An 18,711-nucleotide genomic window follows, 5' to 3' on the forward strand; every position below is an offset into this window, starting at 1 on the left:
CCCCGCAACACCTCTCCCCACAACACCTCTCCCCGCAACACCTCTCCCCGCAGCACCTCTCCCCGCAACACCTCTCCCCGCAACACCTCTCCCCGCAACACCTCTCCCCGCAGCACCTCTCCCCACAACACCTCTCCCCGCAACACCTCTCCCCGCAGCACCTCTCCCCACAACACCTCTCCCAAAGCACCTCTCCCCACAACACCTCTCCCCACGGCACCTCTCCCCGCGGCACCTCTCCCCGCAACACCTCTCCCCACAACACCTCTCCCCACAACACCTCTCCCCACAAACCCTCTCCCCGCAACACCTCTCCCCGCGGCACCTCTCCCCGCGGCACCTCTCCCCGCGGCACCTCTCCCCGCAACACCTCTCCCCGCGGCGCCTCTCCCCAGGGCGCCTCTCCCCAGGGCACCTCTCCCCAGGGCACCTCTCCCCACAACACCTCTCCCCGCAACACCTCTCCCCAGGGCACCTCTCCCCAGGGCACCTCTCCCCACAACACCTCTCCCCAGGGCACCTCTCCCCAGGGCACCTCTCCCCACGGCACCTCTCCCCACAACACCTCTCCCCACGGCACCTCTCCCCATAACACCTCTCCCCGCAACACCTCTCCCCGCAACACCTCTCCCCGCAACACCTCTCCCCGCAGCACCTCTCCCCGCAACACCTCTCCCCGCAACACCTCTCCCCGCAACACCTCTCCCCGCAACACCTCTCCCCGCAACACCTCTCCCCGCAACACCTCTCCCCGCAGCACCTCTCCCCGCAGCACCTCTCCCCGCAACACCTCTCCCCGCAACACCTCTCCCCGCAACACCTCTCCCCGCAACACCTCTCCCCGCAGCACCTCTCCCCGCAACACCTCTCCCCGCAACACCTCTCCCCGCAACACCTCTCCCCGCAGCACCTCTCCCCGCAGCACCTCTCCCCGCAACACCTCTCCCCGCAACACCTCTCCCCGCAACACCTCTCCCCGCAACACCTCTCCCCACAACACCTCTCCCCACAAACCCTCTCCCCGCAACACCTCTCCCCGCAGCACCTCTCCCCGCAGCACCTCTCCCCGCAACACCTCTCCCCGCGGCACCTCTCCCCGCGACACCTCTCCCCGCGACACCTCTCCCCGCGACACCTCTCCCCGCGACACCTCTCCCCGCAACACCTCTCCCCGCAACACCTCTCCCCGCAGCACCTCTCCCCGCAGCACCTCTCCCCGCAGCACCTCTCCCCGCAACACCTCTCCCCGCAACACCTCTCCCCGCAACACCTCTCCCCGCGGCACCTCTCCCCGCGGCACCGCTCCCCGCGGCACCTCTCCCCGCAACACCTCTCCCCGCAACACCTCTCCCCGCAACACCTCTCCCCGCGGCACCTCTCCCCGCAGCACCTCTCCCCGCAACACCTCTCCCCGCAACACCTCTCCCCGCAGCTCCTCTCCCCGCAGCTCCTCTCCCCAGGGCACCTCTCCCCAGGGCACCTCTCCCCAGGGCACCTCTCCCCACGGCACCTCTCCCCACGGCACCTCTCCCTGCAGCACCTCTCCCCAGGGCACCTCTCCCCACAACACCTCTCCCCACGGCACCTCTCCCCACGGCACCTCTCCCTGCAGCACCTGCCACCTGCTTGTCCTCAGTCGTGTATTGGTCAGGCCTCCAAGGGGCTCATTCGCTGGTCCTTTTTCAGTCCAGGCCTGTGTGAGTGGTGAGGACTTTTGCATTAAGGTTTTGCAGGTTTGGTAGAGCTTGGGTCCTGGGAAGGCTGCCCTGGTTCAGGATGGTCTGGTTGTTCTTCTTGAGCCCACACTGAAGTTCTGGTCTTATTTTCTTTGCTTTTAACGTGGCTTCAGATTATATTCTTGGAGTATGGTAACAGCATGCCTGGATTCAGATGTACCCTTTATAACTGTAACTTAAGAAAATCACATATTTATTATGTAGAACTAATAACTGCTCCCTGAAGGGAATTGGAAAGTACAGGCAGAGTGGAAAAGTTTGGGGAGAAACCCTGCTTTTCTTTTTCTGACCTCCATGCTTCCGACACCAGCTCCCTGGGGTTTCCCCTCCCAGCCATCTCTCTGGCAGCGAGATGTCCCGCTGTTCTGTCCAGTCCTGACACTGTCTGACTGGGGTTAGGGTCAGCCCCGCAGGTCAAGGCTCATTCCCACAAGACTCCCCCCCCAACACCAGACACTAATCCGAAGTTCCCAGGGGTCCCCGGTTCTGTGGGTATGTTAGCTGTACACCGACCACAGTTCCCACCACCCTGTCCTCAGGTTTAATGACTTGCCAGAACAGGTCACAAAACTCAGGGAAACACTTATGTGTGCAGTTTGTTATATAATAAAGGGTATGGTAACGGGTGTGGTGGACAGCCAGATGCAGAGAGACACGGAGAGCTCTGGGAGGGTCCCCAGTGCGGGGGCGCTGTCCCGTGGAGTTGGGGTGTGCCGTCTTCCTGGCACGTGCGTGGTTCCTGGGAGTTCTGGCTGGGGATTTTTATGGAGCCTTCATCATGTAGACATGATCCATGAACTCATGTCCAATCCCTCTCCCCTCTCTGGAGAATGGGGGTGAGCCTCAGAGTTCCAAGCTTCTAATCATGGCTTGGCCTCTGGTGACCAGCCCCATCCAGGGCCACTAGAGTCTAGCCAGAGTCTCCTCATTGGGCAGAAGAGCTCCTAGGACTCGGGAGATTGCAAGGGTTTTAGAAGCTGTTTCAGGACCTGGGGGCAGCGACCAGCATATATATTTCTTATTATTTCACACGTGACTGTGACTTGCTTTTCTTTTCACCCACCTCTCCACCTCTCTTACTTTTCTACCCTCCTGCTTCTCCTTGCAGAAATCTTTGAATTTGCCAGAGAGATAGGTATTGATCCCATCAAGGAGCCGGAGCTGATGTGGCTGGCCCGGGAGGGCATTGTGGCCCCCCTGCCTCATCAGTGGAAGCCATGGTAAGTGAGCACGCTGTGGCACAGACGTGCCACCAGAGGCGGAGGAGCCTGGCATTGGAGGTCAGCGCTCACCAGCCGCCTTCCATAAACTGTCCTGCCCCGAGGACAGGGGAAGCAATGGGCCACTCCTCCGCTGGGCAGCCTGATGCCGGGGCATAGGCTGACTTGATGGTCCCGTTTGTAGAATAATGGTTTCTGAGCTGTGGCCCTGTCAGCTCCTTGAGCCCAGCATCGTGCGGGTACACAGCCGTGTCTGTTGCTCCTTGCAGACCGACGTGGATACCCGTCAGCATGTCCACGTGGTGCTGGTGCTGCGAGGTCTGCACTGAGTGAGGCTCAGGCCGGCAGGGGTCTCACCTCCCTTGGCAGCCCATCCCCACATTTGAGTGGTGTCTTCAGGAACACGCTCATGTTCACGGGATCGTTCATATTTTCGGGTGCAGCTCTTCGGATAGTGAGGAGCAGAGACTCAGGGTGCCTCGGGGGAGCAGGTGGAGGGTGCGGAAACAGACTGGCCGCTCTCCTGAGGCTGTGCCCTCCCCGCTCTCTGCCGACCTGTTTCTGCTCTGCAGGTCCCCTCTGCCCTGCAGTGCACAGGGCTCCCCCCAGGCTGCCGCCCCAAGTGGGTGCCCTACCTTTACTTCCTGCGGCAGCGCGGGATTGCCCTACTCTTGTCCCGCCCTGTCCCCAGGTGGCTGAGGGGTCCTCGCTGATGCTGGGCTTGTGTGAGGGTTAATCATTCTGCTCTTTCTCTTTTTTTTAAAATATATTTTTTATTGACTTCAGAGAGGAAGAGAGAGGGAGAGAGAGATAGAAACATCAGTGATGAGAGAGACTCATGAATCGGCTGCCTCCTGCACGCCCCCTACTGGGAGCCGAGCCACAACCTGGGCCTGTGCCCTTGGCCGGAATCGAGCCCAGGACCCTTCAGTCCGCAGGACCACGCTCTATCCACTGAGCCACACCAGCCAGGGCCATCCTGTTCTTATCCATCCGTTTAATGTGTTGGCTTCAGAATGACTGCACTGTCAGCCTCGCTCATCTCCGCTGAAGAATCGGAACCCTTTAGCTTCTTACCTGGCAGTCTCCTATCCTCTGGATCTTTTTAGTGGCCTTTCTTTTGACTTCTCCAGCTTCCTGACGTCTTTCTTTTTCCTCTTTTTACATTTTTCCAACAAGTATTTGTTATTAGTTAAGCCATGATTCAGGATCCTAGGGTGGGATGTACCCAGGCCCCCCTTCACGTCCCTGGGAGAAGGATGGAGGATGCCCAGTTCAGATCTTCCCAGGAAACGTGCCTCTGCCCGGCGGTCATCCCAGGCCAAAACCCAGGATAAGGGGCACAGGGACTTGTGCGCACGCCGGTACCATTCACACATGGAGGCACCACCCCCTTCAGCAGTCATTGCCTTCTCACAGCGCTGGGAGTCCAGTAGTTCTGCCAACAGTTCCTGGTCTGGTTCTGGTTGGGGAAGCGGCTGTCAAAAGGAGCAGTCCGGTAGTTCTTGATTTTGGTCTTGATGTCTTCTGCCATGTTGCTGATTCCTAAAGACGCCCCTGAAGCCGCTCGCAGCTCAATGTGACCTCAGCAAAGAGCACCTGACATCTTTCTTGTAGTTAGTCCTTCAGCACCACACACTGTATTCCAGGAGCTGGGGACTTATGGTCGTGTTTGTAGAATAACGGTTTCTGTTTTGTTTCCAATATCCACCCTGATATTCACATTTGCCTTATCTAATAGCTTCTATCTTCTTTTTTCTCTCTGTTTTTAACTTTGTATGTATCTATGTTTTGCTTTTGGATATTTTTTTTAATGAAAAGCTATAAGAGAAATAGAATCAGTATAACAGCACCTTCATGTACACATATGTAATAAATAAATGGCTGCAGTGATGTTGAAGAAAGGTGGATGGAAGGAAGGAAACTGACACTGTTTAAGGGCCAACTGTGTGCCAGGTGTGTGCCAGCTGCCTTCACACACCTGCTAGAGTTGGTAGCACTCCCTTGTCCTGTGAGGACAGTATGAAGTGTTTCTCACTTTTAAAAATAACAAAAGTCACTAAAACTTAACGTCTATGTGTCCTCTTTGATCCTTGCTCCCAATCCCAAGAGTGACTTGGTGAATTCCTCCCAGACCTTTACAACAGACAGAGCCCCCACTCCCCCCGTTTTGTGTTTTAGTCGTACGTGCTGTACTGTACACTGCTCTTCTGTGTCCGAGTGTGAGAGTCCCCCTCAGCCTCTTGCCCCTGCGAGCTTTTCCACGCAGAGGTGGACCATAACGAAAAAATCCTCATTTACTTAACCGCTTGTACTGAAGGATGTTTAGACTTCTTTCCAAATTGACTGTTTTGCATGGGTCTGTTTCTGGGTTGTTTGCTAACTTCCATTTAGTTCTTTGTCTGCCTTTATGCCAGTGTCATGTAGCTTTATTAGAAATATTGAAATTGTTTAGGGTAAATACGCCAACTTTGTCCTCCATTTTCAAAGTTATATTATAGGTTCTTTGCATTTCCATATGAATTTTAGAATCAGGTTGCCATTTTGTAAAATAAAAATCACTTTAGGATTTTGATTGGGTTTGCATTGAATCTGTAAATCGATTTTGGGGGAATTGACATCTAAAACAAGATTGCGTCTTCCAATCCATTGAGTCTATTTAGTTTTTCTTTAATAACACCAAGATAGGTTTTTTAGTATAATTCTTGCCCACATTTTGTTAGATTTATTCCTAAAGAGTTCATATTTTTGATGTTTCTGTAAATGGCATCTTTAAAATTTTAATTTCCAAGTTGCTGTCATACAGAATTAAAGTTCGTTTTTGTATATTGATCTTGCAAACTTACTAAATTTACTTATGTCAGTTCTAATAGCTTTTTTTGTAGATTCCATGGGATTTTCTACATAGATGACCACGTCTTTTGGGAATAAAGACATTTTTACTTCTTCCTTTCCAATCTGGACACTTTTTTAATATCTACTTCTTGTCTTACTGTGCTGACTAGAGCCTCTAGTACAGCTGAGTGGAAGCGGCGACAACGGACCTTTCTGCCTTGTTCATTAGGGAAAGCGGGCAGCCTTTCACCGGGCGTGTGATGTTGGTGTTTGTTGTGGTCAGTGCCCTTGGTCAGGATGAGGACGTTTCCTCTATTCCTAGCTTGCTGAGAGTTTAAATCAGAAATGGATATTGGATTTTATAAAATGCTTTTTTCTGCCTTGTATTGATAGGTTCATAGGAGTTTTCTATTTTGGTCTATTAATTATATTGATTGATTTTTCAGATGTTCAACTGACCTTACATTCCTGGGATAAAGTCTATTTGGTACATAAATATATGTTAGTTGATTTGATTTTCTGAAATTTTGTTAAATATCATTGCTCCAAAATAATAGTTTGAAGGGAATGAGGTAGACAGAGTTTGGGTATATTTTATTACTGATTTCCAATTTTATTTATTCATTATAGTCTTTGTTATAAGTTGAGATTTCTTTTGTGGCTCAGTAAGTGATCCTATTTATGTAAATTTTCTGTGTGTGCTTGATAGAAATGTCATCTCTCATTTTTGGATACAGGGTTCTAGACATGTCCTTCATATATATCAAGCATGCTAAGTGTGTTTATATCTTCCTATGTCTTCAGGCATTTTCGTCTGGTGTCACTCTTGAAAGATAGTTTCATTGGGTATAGAATTGTTTGTTGAATATGAACAACCCTTTGACAATATTATGCACCATCATCTTCTGGCTTCTGATTTTTCGAATAACACATGTTTATTTGGTCTAATTTGTTGTTCCTTTGTAGGCAATCATGTTTTTACCCTCTGGTTGTTTTCATTGTTTTTTTTTTTTTTTTTTTTAACTTTGGTGTTCTGTGATTCACTACAGTTTACCTAAGTATGGATATATTTTTAATTACCATGTTCAGGATTGGGAGTGCTCTCTTACTCTGAGGGCTCATGCCTCTCTTCAATTTTGGAATATTCTCAACCATATCACTTTTCTGGAACTCTTACTAGAAGTATATTGGACCTTTCTTTTTATCCTCTGTGTCTCTTCTATCTCATATTTTATTTTTTGATGAAGCCTGAAAATGGCTAGTCTGTTTTTTCAATGTAAATTCTTTATTGTCTACAGTATTACATGTATCTCCTTTCCCCCTCATTGACCTCTCCCCAGCCGCTCCCACTCCCCATCTGTTTCATATTTTAAAGATTATTTATATCTTGCATGCTGCATTCTGGATAATTTCCTTTGGCATGTTTTTAATTCACTATTTGTTTCTTTTTCTATGTTAAATTTATTGTTTCAACTACCTGTTTTTTTTTAAATTTTAATTTAATTTAATTGTTGACAGTATTACAAATGTCTTTCATTTTCTCCCTTTTTGCCTCCCTCCACCCTATCTACTTGTTTTTTAAAAAATATAATGATTTGCTCTAGCCCATTTAGCTCAGTGGATAGAGTGGATAGAGCCTGCTGACTGAAGGATCCCAGGTTCGATTCCAGTCAAGTTCGTGTACCTTGTTTGCAGGCTCCTCCCTGGCCCAGGCTCTGGTCGGGGCTCATGCAGGAGGCAGCTAATCGATGTGTTTCTCTCACATTGATGTTTCTCTCTGTCTCTCTCTTCCACTCTCTCTAAAAAAAGAAAAATCAATGGAAAAATATCCTCGGGTGAGGATTAAAAAAAATATATATATATCCTAAGTAATAAAGATGTAATATGCAAATGGTGTTATGCCGTGAAGTGTAACAACCGAACGCATAATGACCGGCTCACGGATCAGCAGGGGGGTGGGGCAGTGAGCTACAGTGGGTGGAGGAGAGCTACAGGAGCGGGTAGGACAGCAAGCTTTGTGGGGGCAGAGGGAGCTACAGGAGGGCGGGGCAGCGGACAGAGAGCTATAGAAGGGCGGCAGCGAGCTACTAGCTACAAGCAGTCGGCGGAGAGCTACAGGAGGGGCCAGGGCAGCAAGCTATGAGAGGGGGCGGGGGTGAGGGGGAGTAGGGGGAGCTACAGGAGGGTGGAGCAGCGGGTAGAGAGCTACTGGAGGGCTGCAGTGAGCTACTGGTGAGCTACTGGCACACGGGTTTGTGCGCAGGATATATATATATATATATATATATATATATATATATACCCTATCTAATAAAAGAGAAACATGGTAATTAGCGTACGACCGCTACCCTTCCCATTGGCTAATCAGGGCGATGTGCAAATTTACTGCCAGCCAAGATGATGGCCAGCAGCCAGGCAGCTTAAACTGAACATGAGGCTTGCTTGCTTCAGGGACGGAGGACTGCAGCGTTCCCTGCCTGCCTTGCCGGCCTCTGAGCTTGCAGTTTAAGAAACATTGTAACAAATATAGAAGCTAAACAAAACCCCATTAACCAGCTTTCAGCTGCAGGGATCTCAGAGCTGGAGTTATACATTGTTTCGATTATAGAACCCAAACAAACCAGATACCTGCTTTCAGCAGCTGAAGCCTCAGAGCTGGAGCCAGAGCTGAAGCTGGCCCAGAATAAAAAAAGAAAAAGAAAAAAAGGAGCAGTTGGGAGCTTCAGTCCCAGCCTGAAAACAGCCCTCAGCCCCTCACTCAGACCGGTCAGGCACCCCAGTGGGGACCCCCACCCCGAAGGGTGTGTGACCAGCTGCAAAGGTCCCAGGTTCGATTCTGGTCAAGGGCATGTACCTGGGTTGCGGCGTATCCCCAGTGGGAGATGTGCAGGAGGCCTCGTGGCTCCGCTGATCCCGGTGCTGGGAGGCATATTACCCTTTTACTATATAGGATAGAGGCCTGGTGCATGGGTGCGGGCTGGCTGGTTTGCCCTTAAGGGTGTCCTGGATCAGGGTGGGGGTCCCCACTGGGGTGCCTGGCCAGCCTGGATGAGGGGATGATGGCTGTTTGCAGCTGGTCACACACCCTTCGGGGTGGGGGTCCCCACTGGGGTGCCTGACCGGTCTGAGTGAGGGGCTGAGGGCTGTTTTCAGGCTGGGACTGAAATAATTTCTAGAATTTTAATTGTGTGAAAAGATGTGCAGAATTTATTTTTATTTATTTATTTTTTAATCCTCACCTGAGGATATTTTTCCATTGATTTTTAGAGAAAGTGGAAGAGAGAGGGAAAGACAGAGAGAAATATCTGGATGAGGGGCTGATGGCCGTTTGCAGCTGGTCGCACCCCCTTCAGGGTGGGGGTCCCCACTGGGGTGCCTGGCCAGTCTGGGGGAGGGACTGAGGGCCATTTTCAGACCACGCTGGCGGGTGACTGAAGCTCCCAACCTCTCCTTTTTTTCTTTTTTTCTGGGATTTATTTACCTTCTATTGCTGTCACTGGAGCTGAGAGCCAGCTTTAGCTCTGAGGCTCGGCTCCATCTCTGAGACTTCGGCTGCTGAAAGCAGGTATCTGGGCTTTGTTTAGCTTCTGTAATTGAAACACTGTTGCAACTCCAGCTCTGAGGCCTAGTTGACTGAATGCAGGTTTCTGGGGATTGTTTAGCTTCTATAATTGCAACATTGTTTCTTAGATTGCAGCTCAGAGCTGGGCCGCGTCAGGTGGGGAACCTTGGCTTCCTCCATCACTGGAGTAAGCAAGCCTCCTGTTCGCTTCAGCTGCCTGGCTGCCGGCCGCCATCTTGGTTGGCAGTTAATTTTCATATCACCCTGATTAGCCAATGGGAAGCATGTCGGAGGTACGGTTAATTACCATGTTTGTCTATTATTAGATAGGATGCTGCTGTGAACATCGGCATTAAAACCCAAGTTCCCAGGGCCTATATACAAATGTCTGTTTGAATCCTGCATTCCGTTCTTTTGGGTATATACCCAGAGGTTGAATTGTTGGGTCATATGGTAATTCTATTTTCAATTAAAAATATTTTTTTTTTATTGATTTCAGAGAGAAAGGGAGAGGAAGAGAGAGAGAACCATCAACAATGAGAGAATCATTTACTGGCTGCCTCTTACACACTCCACACCAGGGATCGAGCCCACAACCCGGGCATGTGGGAATGAACTGTGACTTCATGGTTCATAGGTTGATGCTCAACCTCTGACCACGCTGGCCAAGCTCTATTTTCAATTTTTGAGGACCTGCCATATTGTTTTCCACACTGGCTGCACAATTTACATTCTCACGAACAGAGCACAAGGGTTTCAGTTTCTCTGCATCCTTGTCAGTACTTGTTATTTTCTGCTTTTTTGATACTAGTCATGCTAATGGGTGTGGAGGGGTATTTTATTGTTGTTTTAACTTTCGCTTCTCGAATGCTGAGTGACATTGAGCATCTTTCCGTGTGGCCATTTGTATAGCTGCTTTTTATACATAACCCTGATACTAAGCACCCCTGATGTTTCCCCTCTTTACTGCTGTGTATTCTCTATCTTATCTGAGTAGAGATTGAGTTGTCAGGTTTCATAAGGAGCCGGATAGGGGTTCCACTGGGATCACATGGATTAGAGGATGATTGGCTTGTTTACAGACTTGAATCTGTTTATTCAGGAACATGGAGTCTCTCTCATTTTCCTCCTTTTCCGGGCTTTTTGGGAAAGCTTTATAAAGCCTCTGCACTGGGACGCACCCCTGGACATTACATCTTTTATCTAGCTGTTGCGAATGCTGTTTTTCCTGTCATTTGAATGGATGATTGATAACGGTGGGTAGGGTAAGTGGCTGCAGCATTTTGGACTTGTCCATGGTGTAGTTCAGATTCTTGAAACCCACCTTCTGCATTATTTCTTCTGTTGCTGATTCCACTAGCTTGGACTCTCACCTCTTATGCGTTTGGAGGCTTTTATAAAACCAGAGCTTTCACAATGTATCTCTCTTCCTCCGACCATTTATAAAAATGTTAAGCAAGGTCTATCCTAGATTTTACCGCCAGTATACCATAGTATCTGTACTTAACTATCTCAAACCAAGTTTATTCCTACACCAGTCTAGCATGAATTCCCAGGAGCCCCAATGATTTTACAGCTCCATCTAGGCATCCCATCCTGTGTTCCTATCTAACTTAACTCCTTCCTTCTTAGCTAAATGCTACCCTCCAGCCTTGTGTTATCTTTTCCTGTTTTCCTCTCTCCTTCTGTCTGCTCTCTCCTTTCCCTTTCACCCAATTCCTCCTCCTCTGCCTCCTCATCATTTTTCTCCTACTTTTTTCCCTAAATTGCTTTGGACTTGAGTAGGGACTAACTGCTGGCCTCTGCTCATCCCCAGCCAGGACATCACAGGTGACATTTACTATTTTAACTTTGCCAATGGGCAGTCCACGTGGGACCATCCATGCGATGGGCACTATCGGAACTTGGTGATCCAGGAACGAGGGAAGCTGTCATCTTCTGGGGCCATTAAGAAGAAAGACAAGAAGAAGAAAAAGGAAAAGAAAGACAAGAAGGACAAAGAGACCCCCAGAAGCGCCATGGTGAGCCAGTGGACGCCAGCTCAGAGGGGCCAGGGCTTCCACTGAGGTGATACGGGGAACCGCTAGGTGTGTGCAGCTGGGAGGTGAGGAATAACGATTGATAGTCATTTCTCAATGGTACATCCTCCAGGGTGTGCCAGTGTTCTGGCACTTTTCCTTTCAGCTTCTGAAGTTGTTACTGTTTTTAAACAATTCCCTTTTCCCCCTTGGGAAGCACATATTACAGAGGAGGATTGGCGGGAGAGTGCCCGGCTGAGGAGGGTGGTTTGCAGGAATACTGAGAGAAGTGTTGCCATCTGCCCCCTGGAGAGGGGCACAGGGAGCAGCTGGCAGAGTTCAGGGAGCCTGGGTGAGCCCGTGTGTGTTCAGTGGTAGGATCCTGGACGTCAGATGAACCACATTGAGCTGTCAGAGCACCAGTGCCTGCCAGGTCCCTGAGAAAAGCTGTAGGGCTTTCTCCACTTCCGGGGGCTGTGCTGCCAGGGTCCTAGGTTAGGGACGAGTAACTGAAATGTGACTGCAGTGGGATAACCGTGGTCTCCAGTGGCTCTTGTGCTCAGATTTGAAGGTGCTTTTTCCATTTTTGCTTTATTTGTCCCTTCAGTATGTCTGCCTTTAGGAGGTAGCGTCATCGCCTCATTTTATAGGCAGAGAAGCTGAATGGGAGCTGTACTGAGGAGGCCAGGCACTCCCAGCGGTCGTGGCCGCGGCCGTGGCCGTGGCCGCGGCTGTGGCAGGGCAGGGAAGCTGCCTCCTTCCCTTCACTCAGGCGTGGGCAGGCGGCAGGCTGCGGGGAGCGTGGGTCGGTGGGCAGGAGCACTGGGCCTACCAACCTTGTCAAGTCCACTGACTTGCCCTTTTGTTTATAGTCTTCATTCCCACCCACGCCTCCTCCCGGGAAGGCTTCCCACCTGCCGTCCTCCCCAAGGCCAGTCTGGCATTGGTGGTTGCTCACGAACTTACCCTGTATCATTCCTGTCACTGCGCACGGTTCTGAGACAGGCCCGGTGGAGTTGCCTGTGAGTGCCTGCAGGTTGATGACTCTTCCAGGATGTCTTCCTGCCCCGGCACTCTCACTGCCAGGCCCTCTCTTGGCGGCACCAGCTCTGCCTTCGGTAGAAGACGAGGCTGTGCTTCAGGGCGCGGGTCCCAGCAGGTTCCCTTCGCCTCTCCCTTCCTAGCTCATGCTGGCAGGCCTGGAGGAGGTTGGTGGGTTTCCTAGAGTTAACCAGCCACCGGGCTGAGAGTGTGATGGTACCTTAGGCTGGTCTGGCTGGTGATTTTCAGGCTTTGGTTAGTGGTGGAGGCTGTCTCGGGTCAGTTCTTCCGGAGTCCAGGGTAGAGAGGACGTGGTGCCTGTGGTGGCACCTGGGCTGTGGGTCTTGGGGATGCCCTTTCCTCATCGCATGTCCCTGTAGCGCCCCCAGGGTGCCACGTGGAACCGGCCTGTGGGGTTCGTAAGCCGTGGACCTAGTCTAGCCTCCTCTCTATGAAAAGGAAACGGGGGCCAGAAAACAAAGCCCAGGGAGCTTTGAGCTCCCTTCCCTCTTTGGGCTTCGTTTTACTTTACGTGGACGTGGGTCTCTGCTAAGGGCTTGCCACGGGCTGAGGTGGCGGGTGTGAACCCAGAGGGCTCTGCCTTAGTGCCCTCTGCATGTTTATGTATCCATCTAGGACACACTGCCTGAGCAGGGACTTCTGCCTTCCTCCTCTCTCCCACCTGGGCTTGCTGATCTGGATCTAGACCAGGACACGCAGGCTAGAAATGAGGGCTCCTTTCAGAGAGGGAAGAGTCCGTGCATGCTGGGGGACACCCCTTGGGCCCTCCTGGGCACCTCACCCAGCAAGCTGCAGCCGCTCTCCAGAGGCCACGCTTCCCGAACCCACAAGCTCTTTGCCGACATGGAGAAGATCTTAGGCAGGGCCCCAGCCCAGTGCAGGACAGAATTAGGTGATCAGCAGGGTCTGGAGAAACCCCAGAAGCTGGCTGAGAAAATCTACCTGGGGTTTTCAGACTCTGAGATAGAAGAGCTGGAAATGAGGACCAAACTCAGCGCTCTGGGCTCCAAGGACAGCGGGCCCCTCCAGAACGGGCAGGAGGTGTTAGAAAGCAGGAGCCAGGCCTCCGTGCACTCCAGGCTCTCTGAAACCAGCAGGGGCCCACAGCTGGCAGGGGTGCAGCACAGCACTGGCCCCGCGGGGGACAAATGCCAGAGCCCCATTTCCTCCACGTCCTCCGAAGGGCACCCCTCGCTGTCCCCTTGCTCTTCGGACCAGATGCTGCCCGGTAGGCAGTGCCAGCTGCTCTTGTTGGACAGTGGCCCCGCTGAAGGCCTGCGCTGGCAAGGTGTTTCTGGGGAAGGGGCAGGTGTGGGCTGGGGAAGGAGGAGGCGAGAGCCCCCGGGGCTGTGGATGGGACAGGTCTCCAAGCTTGTCGACAAGGACAGCCCCGGGAGCTGCAAGGAAGCAGCACCCACTGATCCTGGGGATCTCGGGGCCTCAGCGGGAGATCCATGCCAGGGGCTCTTCCAAATACCACCTGACACTCCGGCATCAGAGCCAGCCCAGAGTGCCCCTTCAGGGAGTGCCAGTGAGAGGAGACAGCCTCTAGTGTGTCCAGAGCCCGCCGAAGAAGACAGGAGGCCCAGTGAGTGTGAGCCTGACTTAGAGAGCAGCGGCAGCAGTGGCCTGGCTTCTCCCCTCGGCTCTCAGGTCATGGGCGAAGTGAATAACTTCCCGTGGGACCTGCAGAGCTCTCAGGGGTCCGGGCGGGGTGGGGGTCAGTCAGGCCCCGGACCCAGAGCGCTGCCTTCCGGCCCCTTCCTGGTGCCCCAGTTGCCCCGCCTGCAGAGCTCTGCTGAGGAGCAGTCAGAGAGCGAAGACTATTCTGAGGACCAGAGGTTCTACCAGCACATCCTGCAGATGGCCAAGATCTCCCGGCGGCTGGAGGGCCTGCGGCTGCCCGAGAGCACGCAGGAAAGGCCGTGCAAAGACCTCGCCAGCGTGGTCTGCGGCATGGCGGCCGAGTCTTCCCGGCTGTCTAGTGTGGGGGAGCACGAGGCCATCAGAGCCCTGGAGAGAGACTCCAGGTTTCTGGCTTGGGGACCAGAGCAGCTGGAGCATCCTCAGGAGGGGGCCCTGGCCCTGGCCCTGGCTGGGCAGGAGGCCGGTCCGCAAGCCTGTTTCCCGCCAAGCAGCAGCCCTCTCAGGCAGGCGCTAGTCGAGCTGAGCACCAACGAAAGGCTCGCTGTAGAGCCAGGCCAGATGCAGCTTCTCCACCAGGTAGGCTTCTCCGCGTGGCCGCCAGGCCGCGGTGCCGTGGCGACGGGGCAGGTTGTGCGGCCAGTAGGTCTCTTACCTGCCATGTGCCCTCCCTTGGTAACGATTGGTCCCTCCACTGCTCAGGGTGGCCTCCTGGGGGGTGACAGGGATTTCCCGTCTCTTCCACCCCATCACCTACAGGAGAGGGTGGAAGGCACCTGGGCTTCCTGAGGCCTCCCAGGCTGGGGAGGTGATGAGTTTTGAGGGTTAGGTACCTCCCCAGGATCTGATTGGAGAGAGAGGTTTTCCTAATCAGACCCTGCCCAGCTCTGGATCAGTCCTTCCTCAGGGTCACACAGAGCTGGAGGGTCATGTCACGGGTGGAGCCCCAGGCTTGCCAGCCAGGAAGCTGCTTCTGCTCCTGGCTTCCCAGGGTTCCCAGAGACCATGTGAACCCGCGCCAAGCTGTGCAGGCCCTGTTTGCCTTCACTTCCTCCCCTACTGGGATGGACCAAAGCGGGAGAGGGCTTTCCCTGTCATTTTGACTCTTTATCCCTTTAACGAGTCACACCATATTCTTCACTTAGAAGAAGTCAAGTTGGATCAGAGACCATGGGGTCCATTTGAATCTCTGGCTGTTCTCTTGCCGGCTGTGGCTTTCCCTGGTGTCCCTCAGGCTCCTAATGGCTGGCGTGCACTACTCTCTGCCTGCCCTAGTGACCGCTGTGCGCTATGGATACCCACTGGGCTGAGGTCAGCCTGTAGGTTCTAGTTAGCGCAGTGGCAGCGAGTGCATCTGCTCTGAGGGACAGCACCACGCGCAGCCATCGCCAGAGTTAATGGCCGTCTCTAGAAGATGACCCGCTAGGCGCCAGGGATGTATAATTTCCCCGCTAACCACGGGTTTGGTAAAGGCCCGGAGAGCAAAGCCCTCAGCATGCCTGTCTCCCTCCCTCAAGCCCCCAGCACATTAGCACATCAGCCACGTCAGGAGGCTGTAATTTTCCATAAATGCAGTGGGAAGTATTGTGCTTGCTGCTACATGGGCGGGTTAGGAGTGGGGAGTTGGGGGAACGGGTTTGGTCCGCTCCCATTTCACCTCCGAGAAGCTTGCCTGGGCCCCTCTTCTGGCCCAACCAGGAGGCAAAGGAAAATGCTGGCTTAGGGAGAGCCCGGGCTTCCCAGCCCATCCCTGTCCCCCTGCTGGCTCTGTGACTTTGGGCCAGGGTCTTGACCTCACCAGTCTATTTTGGCTCCTGTGGGGAGGACGGTGGCCTTAGGCAGTGGCCAGAGGTCAGGGAGACGTGACATGGAGGTCGCTAGCTCGGTGCCTGGTGCTTGGGTAGTGCTGGCCAGTGTTACCAGCATCACCTCTTTTCCCGCCTGACGGACACCCCACTCTGGGCCAGGTGTTCGGGAATCTGCAAAGGGCCGGGAGGGGTTCCCGTGTCACCTTTCAGGTGGACATCGATGCCCTTCCCCTGCAGAAGGGGGCGCTGTGCAGAGCCCGCCTGGGGTCGGCCGCTCGGCCCAGGCTGTGGGCCAAGAGTGGGCTGTCTGCATGTTCTAACTCTCACCCTCTCCGGTTCCCTTTCTCTCTCCAGTCCCAGTGGGGTGGGAGAGAAATGGAATTTTGGTTGTTTTATGCATTTTAAGTTTGTGAAGTGATTTTAGAGAGCTCTTTGTAAATTTGTTCCCAGATGCTACCCTTGCCTCTGCTTCTAAGCCCAGACTAGTGTGACGTGAGTTCCTACAAGAATAGTGATTCCATAGTGTGGGGTCGCCCTGCACCACCTGCATATGCTCTTTGCATTCATGACCTCATTTGAACTTCTCAACAGACTTGCAGTGATAGGACACACATCTCTGTCTTTCCGAGGGGTAAACTGAGGACCAGGAGTGTGGGGGTAGCCCAGGTCTCAGGCTCCGGGTGCTGGCCTGGCTCTCCCGCCCTTGCTGGCGTGGAGCCGTCGGAGAGCAGGGAGGAGCAGGCTTCTGAGGGCCTCCATCAGCCGCTTTCCTCCTCAGTGCAGGGGGGGAGGGAGTCCCTCTTCTGTTGCTCACGTTTATTGTTCGAGTTAATATTTAAGGGCAGACATGCCCCTATTACACAGTCAGATAGCACCAAAGGCACCTGACAGAAGACAGCAGTTCTCGGGGTGCCCCTCGCCGAGCACCTGCTCGCTTCGGTGTTGACTTCATATGTGTAAGCAATGTGCTTGCACTGCCTTTTCCCCGTTCGTCAGTTTACACTTGATCTGTAGAGACTTCTCATCCTGGCAGATGAGCTCCGGCTCTGCTCCCCTCCCTGCCCTTCCTGTGGCTCCTGGAAGGACACAGCCCTGCAGCCTCCGCCAGTGGCAGGGGCATGTGTGCTGCGAGGCAGCGGCAGGGGCATGCGGTCGGAGCACCAGCTGTGGTTTCTCAGGCTGGTAGGGCGTTGATTCTGGAGGCTGTGTTTCATGAGCAGCCCCTGGAGGGAGGTGGTTTGAATTTGAGTGACAGGATGTAGATGTTCCATTTTTGTTTCTGTCTGCACCTCCCAGAGCCACCTGGTTTCTTAGGTTTATAACAAGATGTTTTCTGTTGACCAGGCCCTGGGCTCCTCTCTAGCCCCAGTCCACGTTCCCCTTGGGGGCCTGGCTCCCTTACGAGGCCTCGTGGATGCCCCGCTCTCTGCTCTTCGTGCCTCTCACAATGTGAGCTTGGGGAGCTCCATGGAGTCTGGTCAGCTTGGAGAACTCACGCTGGTAAGTGCTTTTCATATGTTAAGTGTATTGAGTGACTGTGGGCCTCCTTGTACCATGCTAGGAATTATGTGGCCCACAGATGAGAAACAGAGGGCAGGGGCCGAGACTTCAAAGCTCATAGTCCAGTTGGGAAGGCGCGTCACACCTGTGTGCTGCTGAAAGTGGGCTCTCCCTGGCACGGCCCTACGCCCTAGTGTCTGCAGTCCTGCAGCCAGGGCTGTGGCCACCGGGAAGGAGGGGTCAGTGTGCACCGCAGGTACCAGGGTCAGCTTTGTGGATGTGGCCGGCTCCCATGGAGGAAATGTAAACCGAAAGAGCGGGGAGAGCATTCTGAAGGTCACCTGAAGGTCTTCCTTGTGAGTCTCTTGACTTTCTTTCTCTATTTTGGAGCCTTTGCAGGGTCTCAGGACTTCTACTCATATGCAAGGTCTCTTGGGCTCCATCCATGAGGACAAGAATGCTCTCGGCCTGTTGGCTTTAGGGGAGGAGACCAGCGAGGAGGAGGCGGAGAGTGATAACCAGGTAATGACGCATCTTCCTCCTGGCCCGAGGACCCTCGGTGCTATTTTTTTTTTTTTGGAAAAGTTTTTGTTGTGGTAAAATATATATAACATGAAAGTTACCATTTTAACTAATTTAAGTATACAATTAGGTGGCCTTAATTACTTTTTTTTTTCATTGTTTTATTGTTTAAAGTATTACAAAGAGTATTATATATGTCTCCTTTTTTTTTCCTCCCCTTGACCTTCCCCTAGCCTCCCATGCCCCCCAGTGTCTTGTGTCCATTGGTTATGCTCGTGTGCATGCATACAACTCCTTTGGTTGATCTCTTACCCACCCCCAACCCTCCCTGGCCTTCCCGCTGTACTTTGACAGTCTGTTTGATGTTGCTCTGCCTCTGTATCTATTTTTGTTCATCAGTGTATAGTGGTCTTAATTATCCATAAATGAGTGAAAAATATGGAATGCTTCACGAATTTTCGTGTCATCCTTGCGCAGGGGCCATGCTAATCTTCTCTGTATTGTTCCAATTTTAGTATATGTGCTGCCGAAGCGAGCACTGCCTTAATTACTTTTACAGTGTTGTGCAGTTGTCACCACTGTCCATTTCCAGACCTTGTCCATAATCCCAAACAGACACTCTGTGCCCTGAGCGATAACTCCCCATCCTTGCCTCTCCCGGCCCCTGGCAGCTTCTCATCTCCTTCCTGTCCCTGACTTTGCCTATTCTGTACGCTTCCTGTGAGTGTAATCACACAGCGTTGTCCTTTAATGGGTGGCTGCTTTTGTGTGGCATAGTGCTCCTGCGGTTCCTCCACACTGAAG

General features: G+C 52.5%; 1 protein-coding gene and 1 pseudogene across 2 annotated transcripts in view; one reads left to right on the forward strand and one right to left on the reverse strand.

Annotated features, from left to right (window-relative positions):
• The window catches only part of CEP164 (centrosomal protein 164), a 69,875-nt gene that overhangs the window by 11,138 nt on the left and 40,026 nt on the right, over positions 1–18,711 (forward strand). Inside the window, exons 3-6 of the mRNA XM_081099706.1 lie at positions 2,845–2,956; positions 11,170–11,374; positions 17,230–17,385; positions 17,776–17,907. Coding sequence (XP_080955832.1) covers positions 2,845–2,956; positions 11,170–11,374; positions 17,230–17,385; positions 17,776–17,907 — 605 coding nt within the window. The remainder of the gene's footprint in view (positions 1–2,844; positions 2,957–11,169; positions 11,375–17,229; positions 17,386–17,775; positions 17,908–18,711) is intronic.
• On the reverse strand, positions 4,232–4,546 carry LOC308525020 (cytochrome c oxidase subunit 6B1-like; annotated as a pseudogene). The gene has a single exon. The product of its transcript is annotated as a cytochrome c oxidase subunit 6B1-like (transcript).

This window comes from Myotis nattereri, assembly GCF_964212035.1.
Source record: "Myotis nattereri genome assembly, chromosome: 9".
NCBI classification, from domain to species: domain Eukaryota; kingdom Metazoa; phylum Chordata; class Mammalia; order Chiroptera; family Vespertilionidae; genus Myotis; species Myotis nattereri.